Raw genomic sequence first — 12,206 nt, 5'->3', positions numbered from 1 at the left:
CAGATAACACCCCCTTCAAGTATAGACTATTTTAGGTTTATATTTTTGTCGGACAAGGTGATGTTAAGGAAGGAGAGTGTAAAATTTTGATGCAGAGATGACGTGAATTATACACAGAGGAGAATAAAAATACGGGTGGGACAGTAAGTAAGCTGCAGCCCTGTGACAGTGCAATACTAAAGCATATATCATGTGAAAGTTTTGGTTTTTCAGGATGTGGCTCCACAGTGGTTTGAAACACACTGAACATGATCTGTGTCTACCTCCTATCACATAGTTGTTTCCTTATCTTATCCCTCTCTTCTTGTGCTGCAATTGCGATTGTCATAGTGCACAGAAAGCCTGATCCTGAAAGATGACCGGAAAAGAAAATAACATGCATGCCATCCCTTTTTGGAGATTCGTCAAAGCTGTCGTTCCCTTTAAAAGTCATTTGTTTTACATCTCTCACAGGCTTCCTTACAACTGAAGGGAAATTGTAAATCCGTATAACTCTTCATAATTTTGGTTACTAAATTCCAACCAAAGCCAGTTAGATGGTGTGTCTTTGCCCTCAAGTACTTGCATGCTGCTGTGTGAGCATGCTTCAACAGGCTTGTGGCAGAAAAACACAGCATGCTCTATCTTAAGCAATCAACACATATAGTCTGAGCAGGGAAAAAAACATGCTCAGTCACTGATCCATGAGATGCATTTTTCCTTCTTCAGTATGGGCTCTCCAATGCACATTTGTACAACAAAGACCAAGGGTTTATGTGGACATGTCGCTATTAATTGCCTGCATCAAAACAGCCAATATGAAGGCCCCGCATATGGAAACTAAACCTAAATTCAGACATTAAAACTCCCTTTCCCAACGTAAAATCGCATTTCATGTGGGCAATCTGGAATGTGCCAACACCTGCAGCTGATCTGCTCTCTTTTCTTCAGCAGGCTTAAACCTGTTTTAAATCTAGATGGAGGATGTTTTCAGTGGGTGAGTTAGGTTCATTCAACCATTTGAAAATGAGTCCAAATATGTAGCTCATGAGCAGACAAGGCAAACTGAAAATGCATGTTCATAAACTAGAATAACTGGAAATAGAAACTGACTTTAAGACCACTTTTATACATGTTTTGTTTCTTTGTTGTGCATAATAGAGTATGGAAACACTGTAATTTTTATCCCCCTGTATACTGAGCACTGTATATGAAGAGAATCACAATAAATTCTACCTCAAACCTCGTGACTTTTAATGTTGAAAATCTGAGAGTTCAATAAATTATACTTTTTATGACTCAGTTATTTAACTTACAGAACTTTTTCTCATATTTTCTTTTCTCAGCATCACTTTCATGTTGCAATTTCATATTTCTTGCATAAGGCTGAAATAATACACTCACGTGACTGGACAGCTGTAGAGAGCAGACGATTGGCACTGCTAAAATATCAGTCAACTCAGACCATTCAATATACTCCAATTGCTCTAACTTTCCTTTCTAACTACTGAAGCAGCAGTGTTACACCCAGCTTGAGGCCTGTGTAGGAAACATGTTGCAAATACTGAGCTTGAAAGTAACTGAGTGTTAAATGTAACTATTTTCATTTTTGTTTGCCACTCATGTCCAGCATACATTGGAAACAATGTTGTCCTGGTGAAATCTATTCAAATATGTAGACAGGTTGGTTTAGCAAGACAGTTTGACAAATACAAACTAAAGCAAAACATGTTTTTGATGCATCGATTTTTATTAGAACCAAAATATCATCTTATGCGTTATTTTTCAGAACATTTCCTGAATGGTACCATTTACAGGCATACTTAGAGTATTGTTAACAATGCAGTACTTGATGGATTTCCACTGATACAACTGTTCGAGTTTTCTCCTTTTTTAAAAACCTAAACCCTGTCAAATCTTTGTCTCTCAGTTTAGCCCTTTCTAAACTGCATGGAAAAAGAATAAAATACATCCACTGAATTAATTTACTTGGGATTACAGAAAAATCTTTCCCCATAGCACCAACCCAAACAACATTTCTAAAAAACATGGTGGTACAGAAAACAGAGGCAGATGTGGAGATGTTGGACCTAATTGGAGGGGGAGCAGGTAACAGGGCAGGTGTGAAGGAGATTAATCATGGCAGGTGTGTCTCGGTTACTTCTCTTTCATGGATTTCTTCTCCTCTTCAATTTCTGTGTAATTATAAGACAGACACAAATTAGGTGATCAATCTGCATCTGCAGATTTAAAAAAGTCCTGCAATGTTGTCAGGACAAGAAAACAAACTGATAGAATACTGTTTAAAAATTACAATCCCATGTTAATCAATTTTAGACCACAACTCTGACACACATGGCACAGAACAAATCACAATCTAAAGCATCAGTGTCAAATACTTTAGATGTTAGGGTAAGATTTGTCAATGCAGCAGCTGGTGAGACAGATGGTTCCACTCATGAGTTTAGCTCCGTTACTACTAAGCTGCCAGAACTTCCACTCATAGATCAAGTCTCTCTCAGTTAAATTAATTAGGTGTGTAATGACTGGGCAGCAAATAATTAAAGAGGCTCTCTAGCAATTTAGCGGTGCACATCCACAAAGCTGGGAAACTTCGGAAGAGACGCAATGAGAATGAACTTTCAAAATCAAAGCTGCAGAAACAGAGAACCTCAATTTAAGTCGCTAGCATGGAGCAAGGCACCTACACTTCCCATAAAGCAACTCAGGGGCAGTTTTTTAATTCAATAAATGCCTGCCCGATAACTTCCCACACCTTTTACATACCAGACTCCATTTGTAACACAGGCTCCCTGTTACAAATTTGTCGCCTTCATGCCCAAACTGAGATAACCCTGGTGACATCACTAGGATATCAGTGGTGCTATCTCCTCAGATTTAGAAAACTCCATTCTGGGCCACAGAAAACATTATACAATTGTCTTCACATTCTGCGTAGTACTTCTCACGAGAATTAAATTTCACTTCACGTGTAAGATCCATGGACTGCCCCTTTTATGCAATGTCTGTTTTCTGCAGCAATGTACAGCATGTGTCAGGGTGTGGCACGGGAGTGAAAATCAACTTTGAAATGAATAAAGATAGGACCCGCGTTGTGCTGAAGCAGTGTAGGATTGACTGTATAGTCCATCTTCCGGGGCCTCATTATACATTCCTCGGTCAAGTGACAACAACTTGAAGAAATTTTATAATAAACTCAGCTGATGGGGGTGGGGTTAGGTGTTCCTTCTGAACGGGTTGGCATTAAGGAGAACAAGGGCGAGGTCACAGGTAGCAGGGTTGTTATCTCTAGTTAATCAGTAAAGCAATGTTTGCACTTGTCGTTCATAATATCAGACAGGGAGGACCTTACCTTGAACAAGGAGAGCAAGGGGCTAAAGCTATGGCAAAACCTGGATACGGGGCAGATGAGATCGATTTTTGTTAAGAGCACACCTCTTTTCTCTTAAACACCTACCCTCCTTGGTTGGAAGATGATTTTTTTCTGCCGTGCTAGTCTTCCTAAGCTTCTGCCTGTTAAACTGCTCCACCTCCTGATTGACGGGATTATTGTCGCTCATGTTTGAAGAACTCTAGGGGACAAAGAGGGAGAGCAGGCAAAAATGACTGTTAGGAGGGCGTGAGAAAAATGGTAAAAGAATGCATGAGAGAGCACGATCCCATTATCATTTCATCACTCAAGTCTGCAGTACATGCTGATACAAGTACACAAACCAAGTCCCGCCTCAGTTATTAAAAAAACAGCACTGGGCTGATCTCTGGAATTATGTAACCCAGTCACAAGAAACAACATGTACTTACTATATAACCCCCCTTTCCACAATGAACAAAACAACCCTGATGTGGAGTCAGGTTTCACTGTATTATTATTTACAAGTCATCAATTCCACAAGAGGGACTTGATTAGACAGACACATACTGTTCTTGGACACTGATTTGTATTTATGTGTGGTCATTAAAGAGAGAGAAAAAGTTTGATTAAGACAAAAAGATCTCCCCCCCCCCACAAGATAAGACTTAAGCTAAACGACCATGTTTCTTGTACAGTTTATTCTGCCTACAGCACCGAAGTGTTGGAGAAATCCAATGCGGCGATTGCTTTTGGGGCTTTGCCGGGTATAACGTTATCACACCGTCCACACCTAGCCACAGAGTGCGCGCGCCCCCCCCGCCGTGCTCAGCATGCATGATGGTGCGTTTTATGTTCTACATCAAGGTAAGGAGGCGGATTTGCTTGGAGAAGCGGCGTTAAGTCGTGAACCAGTCCCACATGCAGTGAGGCTGCTGGCTTGCGGAGGAATGCAGCGCCGCCAGGTACCTGTACACGCCTCGCAGTATAACGGAGTGATCATTAACTGCAGTGGCATGGCTGCATGGGCTCTACCAGAAATACTGCACAAATACACCTATAACCCTTTGCTACGTAGAAAAAAAAAAAACGTCTTAAAATTAATTATGATGTTCGCACTACGTTGCCTTGCAATTGTCTTGTTTCCTTTTTGAAAGCCTGACAAACAGAGACAATTCAGAACAAATTTACCTGGTGCAGGGGTGCGCCGCGGAAATGTCCTCTACAGGTAAGATGCGTCTGTGCAATCCGTGCGAGGCCAGCGGTTTAAATAGAGCCAACGCGCCATCCTGCACGCCAACACGGACACCCGTACTCTGTCTCTCATTGGCTCCCGCAGCTCACGGGAAGGATTTCAATTGGACACGCGTGATGCCTGACTTCCCAGAGATATTATAGGCTGCTCCTTGGGCATTGTTGTCCATTCCTGCCCCAGATGTTATAGTCATATGAATCACTCCTTCCTTCCTGTAGCCGCAGCAGCCACTGTGCCACCAGTCAGCGCACTGAGCTCCCATTGTGGTTGATTACGATGATTTCATGTTTTGAATTTGCAACGCAACTACCATCTAGTGGACTGCTTATGATATTACACGATTTGACAAAAAAACCCATTAGAATAGTGTTGTGGACAGTCAATACATAATAGGAACTACTTCAGGGTATGATGAATAAGATTATTTTTATTAATGCACTTTGCAAAAAAAAAAAAAAAAAAAAAAGTAGTGTTGTCCCACACTGGGCGAGAGGCAGTTTACAGCTTGGATGAGTGTCACAGTGCTATATAAATAACCATGTCCACAACCAAGGAAATCAAATTGTTTTGCAGGCTTTCTGTTATAAAGTTGTAGTCATCAAGTCGAAGTTGAGATAATCAGGACAGGATCATCAGACTTTAGGAAACTCTGGGCTAGTGACCTTTGTTGGATGCCATCCCCAATCTCTTTCCCCTCACTCGCTGTCATGTCTACTTTCTACTATGTTAATAAAAGCAAAAATGCCTGAGATTCTAATAGAAGAAAAAGCTCCTCCAAAGCCACAGAACAAATTATACAACTGCTTTCACAGGCTGTAGTACTTCCCATGGCAAGTAAACTGACTTTCAGGTTCAGGTGAAGTTCCCCTTTTAGACAAAGAAAACCACTAGCACCATATTTATATTTCTAGTTTACAAACAACTTTGGCTCATTATAAATTAAATACTTGCCCACTACCTCAGAGATCGGGGCTTAAAACCTGGCAGTGGTGCTTTCACCTTGCTTGTGCGTTGTGTTTGTTGGTTTGAACCAGATGATGGATCGTATCCTTGTGGCTGCAGGACTCCTGCTGACTGGTCGAAGCACCTGCACAAACAGGAGGTGGGGTCTGGGGGACTTTTCAAGGGAGCATTCTACAGTAATGCATATTAAAAGCAATTTAAAAAGACTATTTTCAACTTGTCATTTTGATATCCAATAGAGATGACCTCTGTGTCTCCTCAGGCTGAACGTTTCTCCTGCCTGTCATAGATAGCAGTGGTGATTCCCCATGTGATGCACGATCTCAAAATAACGAGGGAGCCTCCTCGGTACAGCAGAGCCACACTCTGCTGCCGAGATTTCCACAGCATCCTCCAACAAGCCACGACCCCTTTCCCCTCTCCTCCCGCCTGTGCCTGCATGTTTGCCACGAGCACAGAGAGTGGGTACAGAGCCAAGCTGATTGCCATGGAGGTCAGCGTCCCTGAGATGAAGGAGGAGGCCACTGGAGAGAGCCCCTGTCCCGCCACAACAGCGCATATGGGCCCCTTGAGGCCAAAGTAGAGGGAGCTGCCGAGAGCATTGCGGGCTGTGATGGGCAGAAAGGCCCTGTAGTACCCTAAGGCCAGCCTCTGTGCCCGCAGCCTGACCAGAACACTCTTCAGGGTGGGTAGTTGATGGTCGTTCCGGCCGTTCTGCAGTAGGTTTTGGACGCGCTCGAATGGGGTGAAAACCACTGCTTCTACCACACCTGCACCAAACCCAGCCAGAGCAGGCAGGGCAGAGGTGGAGATGACATTTTGGGATGACAGGGAGAGTTGGTGGAGGAGGGTGTCCTGCAGGCCAAACAGCAGCGTGCCATTCAGAGTCCTCATCAGCAATGGTGGGGCCACACCCCTGTAGAGCTTCACAGGCCCCTCTTTGTAGAGCTGCCCCACTGCCTGGTGGACTGGGCTGTTGTGGATTTGCTGCCGGAAGACAGTCTTGTAGACAGGAAAGACGATGAGGGTGGGGATGGCGGACAGCAAGCTGGATGTCCCGCCATGCAAGTAGCTCTGGAAACGAACCATGGAGTGCCTAAGGTCCTCATTATCTTGTTTATGATCAGGAATTCCTGTCATACTGGAGCTACTCTGTCAGGCTCGCACAAGATCCTGGAATGTTACAGTGAAACTGTAAATCCAGAAATTAAAAAAGATCAAAGGTTGGAATATCACAGCAAAAGAAATTAAACTGAAATAACTTATGGTGTGTGATCATAAACATTTAAGACAATGATATTCACTTACCTCATATGTCGCCAGGCTGCAAAAACAGTAAATGTATCGCGTAGTGTCTACTTTGATTTTCCTCCGTGCACTGTTGGAAACTGAAAACAACACTGCACGTAGAGAGAAGTAATTTCTGGTTATTCGTCCAGTTGCGGTGACAACACGTTTTCCCACCCGCCTCTATCCGAATACGAAAATATAACTGTCAAATCTTTTCAGGACGATTTACGGCGATTATATGAAAACACAGTGCACTTAGCATTAACCTGCCGGTCCGCCGTCTATGGTTGGCCCGCCTCTTCTATAATAACTATTGGTCAAGACGGGCTACGTCATGTGGTCGGCGATTGGTTGTTTTGCCCATCAATCAATGTTCTTTTCTATCTCCGGAACAAGGGCGTGCCCCATGTGAAACCATAACTGCCGTTTTATACAACTGCAAATTATTAATAATCCCAAGCCGAGTCGTCATCAGCGCCGTTGGCGGGATTTTAGAAATACCAAATTCTATAAATTCAAAAACAGAAAAGATAAAGATGAGAGTTCTAAATATTTGAATTTTACTTATTTTATTTTAAAAGTCAACTGTTCAGTTTTATTGTCTTAAATATTTGCCAAAATTAAAGGTCAAAACGCTGTTTCAGTGCCTCCTCCATCCTGCCAAAAACTTAATAATGATTCCTTTATTCAATGCCCAAAATGCTGAGTCTAAAAAAAATTTACCCGAACAAGCCTATGAAATACACACCACCATGGATGTCAGCTCCCTCAAGGTTGCAAGGCCCACCAAATTTCCCCCCCAAAAAATACATTCATAGAATTAAGTTATAAACTTATGATCAATTAATAACAAATAACAATACAAATGCCACTTTTAAGATTTTATGCATATTCAATTTTATTAAGAACGCACCCTCAGATAACTGGCACATTAATCCTACTGAAAAAGTAAACACAAAGGTTTGGAATATGCACATTGATGACAAATCCTTCCTCCAGATATTAAGAAAAAAACAAAAACAAAACAAACAAAACAAAACAAAACAAAAAAAAAAGCAGGTGAACATTTCTGAAGGAAGCTCCAGCCTGCAGAGACCCCAAGCTAAAAACCAAACAGCTTCTCTATAGAAAGATCTTCAACATAGAACCTCAAAGGGTAAACCCTGGACACTGGGCAAACCCCGGACACTGGGCAAACCCCACTCAATGAAGGCACCTCAAGAGTTGAACGAAACATCCCAAAACATCTTCTACAGCCTGATGAGACACATGTAAGCTCTTCATCCAGTGAGAAACTAAGCATAAACAAAATAAGAGGGGGATGGAGATGGTGTTGGGGGTGGGGGGGGTGGGGGATCTGGAGGAAAAAGTAATTTCATTTCAGACTGTTGAGGCACTCTTGGTTGAGTGGAGCTTCAGTGGCACCGTAAACTAGTTCAAAACACATTCACTTCATTATAATCTTTCAAACAGCTGAGGATATAAGAGCGACATGAAAACCTACACTCGTTCATAGTAACAAAAAAAAAGCACTGTAACAGCTTTATATGCCAGATGCTTCTCCTGACCACTGGAGTCTGCCAGGGATATTTATCCAAGCTCTTTGACAGCAGATTGAAATGACTCCTGGAGTCAGTCATGGTCAGGAGAAACTCTGTATGTAGATGTCAACAAAGGGGGGCAAAGTTCACAGTGGATAAACTCTTATTTATCCATGTACAATAAATAAGCTGGCCTAAATTGGTAATCTGCCATTTCTTTGGTGCCCCAGGGTCACTGCTAAAGGGGGAAGGAACTCATGTGAGTGGGGTCAGCATTGGTAACAGACATGACAGTTCATTCTTTTTTGTTTTCCACAGTTAGCTGAACATCTTTGCTAATGGTTGCGATTGGGTTGGGGATTTCCCTCTTCTCTTATTTGGTGTAACAGGACACATATTGATGGTAAAAACCATTTGTTACAAGGGGACATGGCTGAACAGGTACGACACAGACTCGCCGTTGTGAGTTCTACGGATGGCCTCTGCAAGAATCATGGAGATGTCAATAACCTGCAGGCAGAGAAGATGGTAAGTTAGGAAAGTAGTTAGACTGGATATTTTATTTACTGACAGAGCATTAATGACTCTATATAAGTCTTCTACCGAGTTAAAAAAAAAGCTTCCCAACAATACTAGCTTCCTCGAAACTGAAGATTTGCGTGTTTACTTCATATCATTCTGCATATAGCCCCTTTTTATATAATTACATTGTTTTTTTTGACATACACAAAAAACCCAATCACAATAAACAATTGCAACCTTACAATAACCAAGGAAAGTGCTGTATCCTGACCTGTATTTTGGGACAATGTTTCATCTTCTCCTCCTGAGGGATTGTATTAGTGACTACCACAGCTTCAAAGCAGGCATTGTTGATGCGTGAGATAGCTGGGCCAGAGAAGATGCCATGGGTTAGGATGGCATACACCTTGGTGGCACCGGCAGAAATTAGTCTAAGGGGAAAAAAACAGTATAATGCATTACAGATCTCCACATCACTGGATATATTCTGGAACAGTGGTCTCTAAATGGAATTCAGTAATGGTCTCTCTAAGTTAGTTTGAGGTCAGGACCATAGTAACCACAGTAGCCCACTTGCCTGTGGTCATATCTTTTGTTATGCTGTAAAAGTTCCAGATCTATTTACCGCGAAAGGCAACTAAAGGGGCTTACTTGTCAGCAGCATGGCAGATTGTGCCACACGTGTCAGCCATGTCATCAACCAGAATGGCGACCCGATCTGTCACATCTCCGACGAGAACCATGCGGTCTACCTCATTTGCTTTTTTCCTCTCCTTGTGAATAAGAGCAAAGTCCACATTCAGCCTGTCGGCTATTGAGGTGACCCTGAAAAGGGAAAGTATAATGTCCATGAGTTAGAGCTGGTGTGCATGTTGAAGTGTATTAAACTGCAATTGTACACGTCAAATTAGAGCCCTATCAGAGATAAGTAAAATCAACAAAAGATTTAATCTAAAGTACATTCTAGATGGGATATGGTCAGGGTAAGCTATGCTCAAGGGCAGAACACCTATGGTAAGCGGCATACCTCTTGGCTCCTCCTGCGTCAGGTGAAACAATGATACAGTTTTTCCATTCAGGGATGTTCTCTTTGATCCATTTCAGCACGGCTGGCTCTGCATACAAGTTATCAACGGGGATATCAAAGAATCCCTGGAAAAAGATAAAACCGGTAAGTGGACTGGGGCAACGGGAGCTGAACAAATGCTACTTGCTGGAAGGACCAAAGGACGGGTCGTATCTTTCTTTGCTGACATGTATGTAAACATAAGGCTGGGAGAGTCAGGTTTAAAATTTGGCTTCTCCAAAATCAGGCACAAACGGGTTTAGAATGCTAACCAAAAATATTACCCAAAGGACTGATTAATGGCAGGATGGTGAATAAGATGCACTTCTGTTTAGGTCAGCTTATTTGTTGCTCACCTGTATCTGTGAGGCGTGCAAGTCCATGGTAATTATGTGGTCTGCGCCGGACACTGACAACATGTTGGCCACCAACTTGGCAGAAATAGGAGCGCGGCTCTGCAATGAAAATAGATCTCTTCAGTCACATGAAATAAGTGAACTGGCAAGCAAGGCTCATTTCTAAAAATAACACCTAACTGAGAGCATAACAATTCAGTAAAATTATAAACAGTCAGAGATGAATCTTTTTGACTCTAGATCTCAATATTTTTAACGTGACAATATTGTGTTTATGACCACTGATACTTTCACTCACTATTTAACATATACTGGGAAAGGTGATATGCAAAAATCACCAGCATGTACATACGAATGCTAAGCGGAAAGAGGCATTCAGTTTACATCTTGCTAAAGAGTTAAATATGTTCAGGATGAATGTTTGGCCCAGCTGTGTGATCGCTTTTAATACAATAAAAATATAGCACTGAATGTTATATAACAGACATGCATCACAATATCAAAAGACCCCCCCTCCATTCCTACTGATTAATAAAGGCTTACATTTGGTTGTTAAACATGCAAAACATTCCATTCATGCAACATGATCAAAATGTTGGAATGAGAGTAAGTAACACAGGGATGAATGGGATGGGAACTGAGTTGATTCAGCAAAGCATACAGAATGAGGGAGAGGAAAAACAAACTTAAAAGAAAGTAAATATGCCTTGTCAAGTCTTTGTTGAGCAACATGGCTGCAGGCTTCTTGTCATGACGCTGGATGGCAAATGGCATGACAGAAGTAATTAGACAGATATCCCTCACCCCCACCTTGTCCTTCTTGTCTTGCCGGGCATACGGAAAGCAGGGGATGACAGCTGTGACTCTGGAGGCCGAGGCAATCTTGCAGGCGTTGATCATGATCAGCAGCTCCATCAAATTGTCATTGATCTCCCCACAGCCACTCTGCACAATGTAGACGTCTTCCCCACGTACGCTCTCCCCTATCTCGACGCTAGCAGAGGACAGAAGTGACAAGACAAACAGCACTTAGTGCCATGGAGCTAACACACCATGGCAGGTAGGAGATAGATGAGACAGAGTAAACAATGGCTTGTGTCTACATGTGATGTGATCTGCACAAGGGTTAAACTGGGGGACACGGAAGGATGCTGAGTCAGAAAATGACAGTATCATTAGGATATGTGATCTGACATTATAGCTTCAATTTACTGACGGAAGTCAGGTGGATTTCTTTGCTCAGAATGAGCAGACTGGTCGTTAGTTAGCATGAGTTGTCAGCCATGCGTGGACTACAAGTTCCTGACAACACTGCGCGGCAATTTCACCGTGACACCACGTTTCTAATTCAATACATGTCGCTAGGCTACAACATTTGCGTACGGGGCACACCTCGGATTATTAGCTTCTGTAACAGCGGCCACGACAAATGACAACTCACCATGTTTCTTGGTTGCTAAATTTCTTCGTGACAACCTTCCCCAGCTCGAGACCCAGGCGGTCTGCTATTTTCTGAGACAGGTCCGGATGCGAGCTACCGCTGAATATTTTGATATTGGGCATTTTTGTTGCGGTCCAGGCTGTCCTTCAGTCCGAGAGGGGCAGCGGCGGCGGGCGGCGAGCAGCTGTCGAGCGAGACGGATCGAGGAGTCCGAGACGGCAACTGGAAACCGGTCAACAGCCGATGAGCTACTCTTACAGAGCTAAAGTGTGTTCCCTACCTATCCACCATTATGTCCCACACATCACGCGTGTGACTCTCCCTCTCGTGGCGGCGCGCACGCTTTCGCCTACGTCACTGCGGCCAGCAGCGCGAAGAACGGGGGCACGCGAGCGCGCCGAGCCGGGTAGATCCTTAGAAACA

General features: G+C 43.0%; 2 protein-coding genes across 3 annotated transcripts; both read right to left on the bottom strand.

The window, feature by feature from the left end:
- Window positions 1-5,091: 5,091 nt before the first annotated feature.
- On the bottom strand, window positions 5,092-6,737 carry LOC120785518 (solute carrier family 25 member 53-like). The gene has a single exon (XM_040120297.1). The coding sequence runs from the start codon at window positions 6,705-6,707 to the stop codon at window positions 5,826-5,828; it is 882 nt and encodes a 293-aa protein (XP_039976231.1). The 5' UTR covers window positions 6,708-6,737; the 3' UTR covers window positions 5,092-5,825.
- Window positions 6,738-7,729: 992 nt separating this feature from the next.
- prps1b (phosphoribosyl pyrophosphate synthetase 1B) lies at window positions 7,730-11,936 on the bottom strand. 2 transcript variants are annotated; one of them, XM_040119524.1, is made up of 7 exons: window positions 11,784-11,936; window positions 11,147-11,336; window positions 10,343-10,441; window positions 9,948-10,072; window positions 9,572-9,745; window positions 9,192-9,351; window positions 7,730-8,908 (listed from the first exon to the last, which is right to left on the bottom strand). In XM_040119524.1, the coding sequence occupies exons 1-7, from the start codon at window positions 11,903-11,905 to the stop codon at window positions 8,816-8,818; spliced, it is 963 nt and encodes a 320-aa protein (XP_039975458.1). In that variant the 5' UTR covers window positions 11,906-11,936; the 3' UTR covers window positions 7,730-8,815. The 2 variants fall into 2 exon arrangements, with proteins under 2 accessions (XP_039975458.1, XP_039975459.1); XM_040119525.1 differs by having other exon boundaries at window positions 11,153-11,336.
- Between the last annotated feature and the right edge of the window lie 270 nt (window positions 11,937-12,206).

The sequence above is a fragment of the Xiphias gladius genome, chromosome 23, assembly GCF_016859285.1.
Source record: "Xiphias gladius isolate SHS-SW01 ecotype Sanya breed wild chromosome 23, ASM1685928v1, whole genome shotgun sequence".
Classification (NCBI taxonomy): Eukaryota; Metazoa; Chordata; class Actinopteri; order Istiophoriformes; family Xiphiidae; genus Xiphias; species Xiphias gladius.
The sequence above is the reverse complement of the archived record's forward strand: the minus strand, read 5'-3'. Positions and strand labels throughout refer to the sequence as shown.

What these genes read in the sequence shown, in the direction of transcription:
- LOC120785518 (XM_040120297.1), bottom strand. Translation starts at nt 6,707, where the DNA reads ATGACAGGAATTCCTGATCATAAACAAGATAATGAGGACCTTAGGCAC.
- prps1b (XM_040119524.1), bottom strand. Translation starts at nt 11,905, where the DNA reads ATGCCCAATATCAAAATATTCAGCGGTAGCTCGCATCCGGACCTGTCT. An exon ending in GACGCAGGAGGAGCCAAGAG is followed by an intron (nt 9,746 to 9,947) that starts GTATGCCGCTTA and finishes TTCCCTTTTCAG; the next exon opens with GGTCACCTCAATAGCCGACA. An exon ending in ATCTGCCATGCTGCTGACAA is followed by an intron (nt 9,352 to 9,571) that starts GTAAGCCCCTTT and finishes TTTTCCCCTTAG; the next exon opens with ACTAATTTCTGCCGGTGCCA.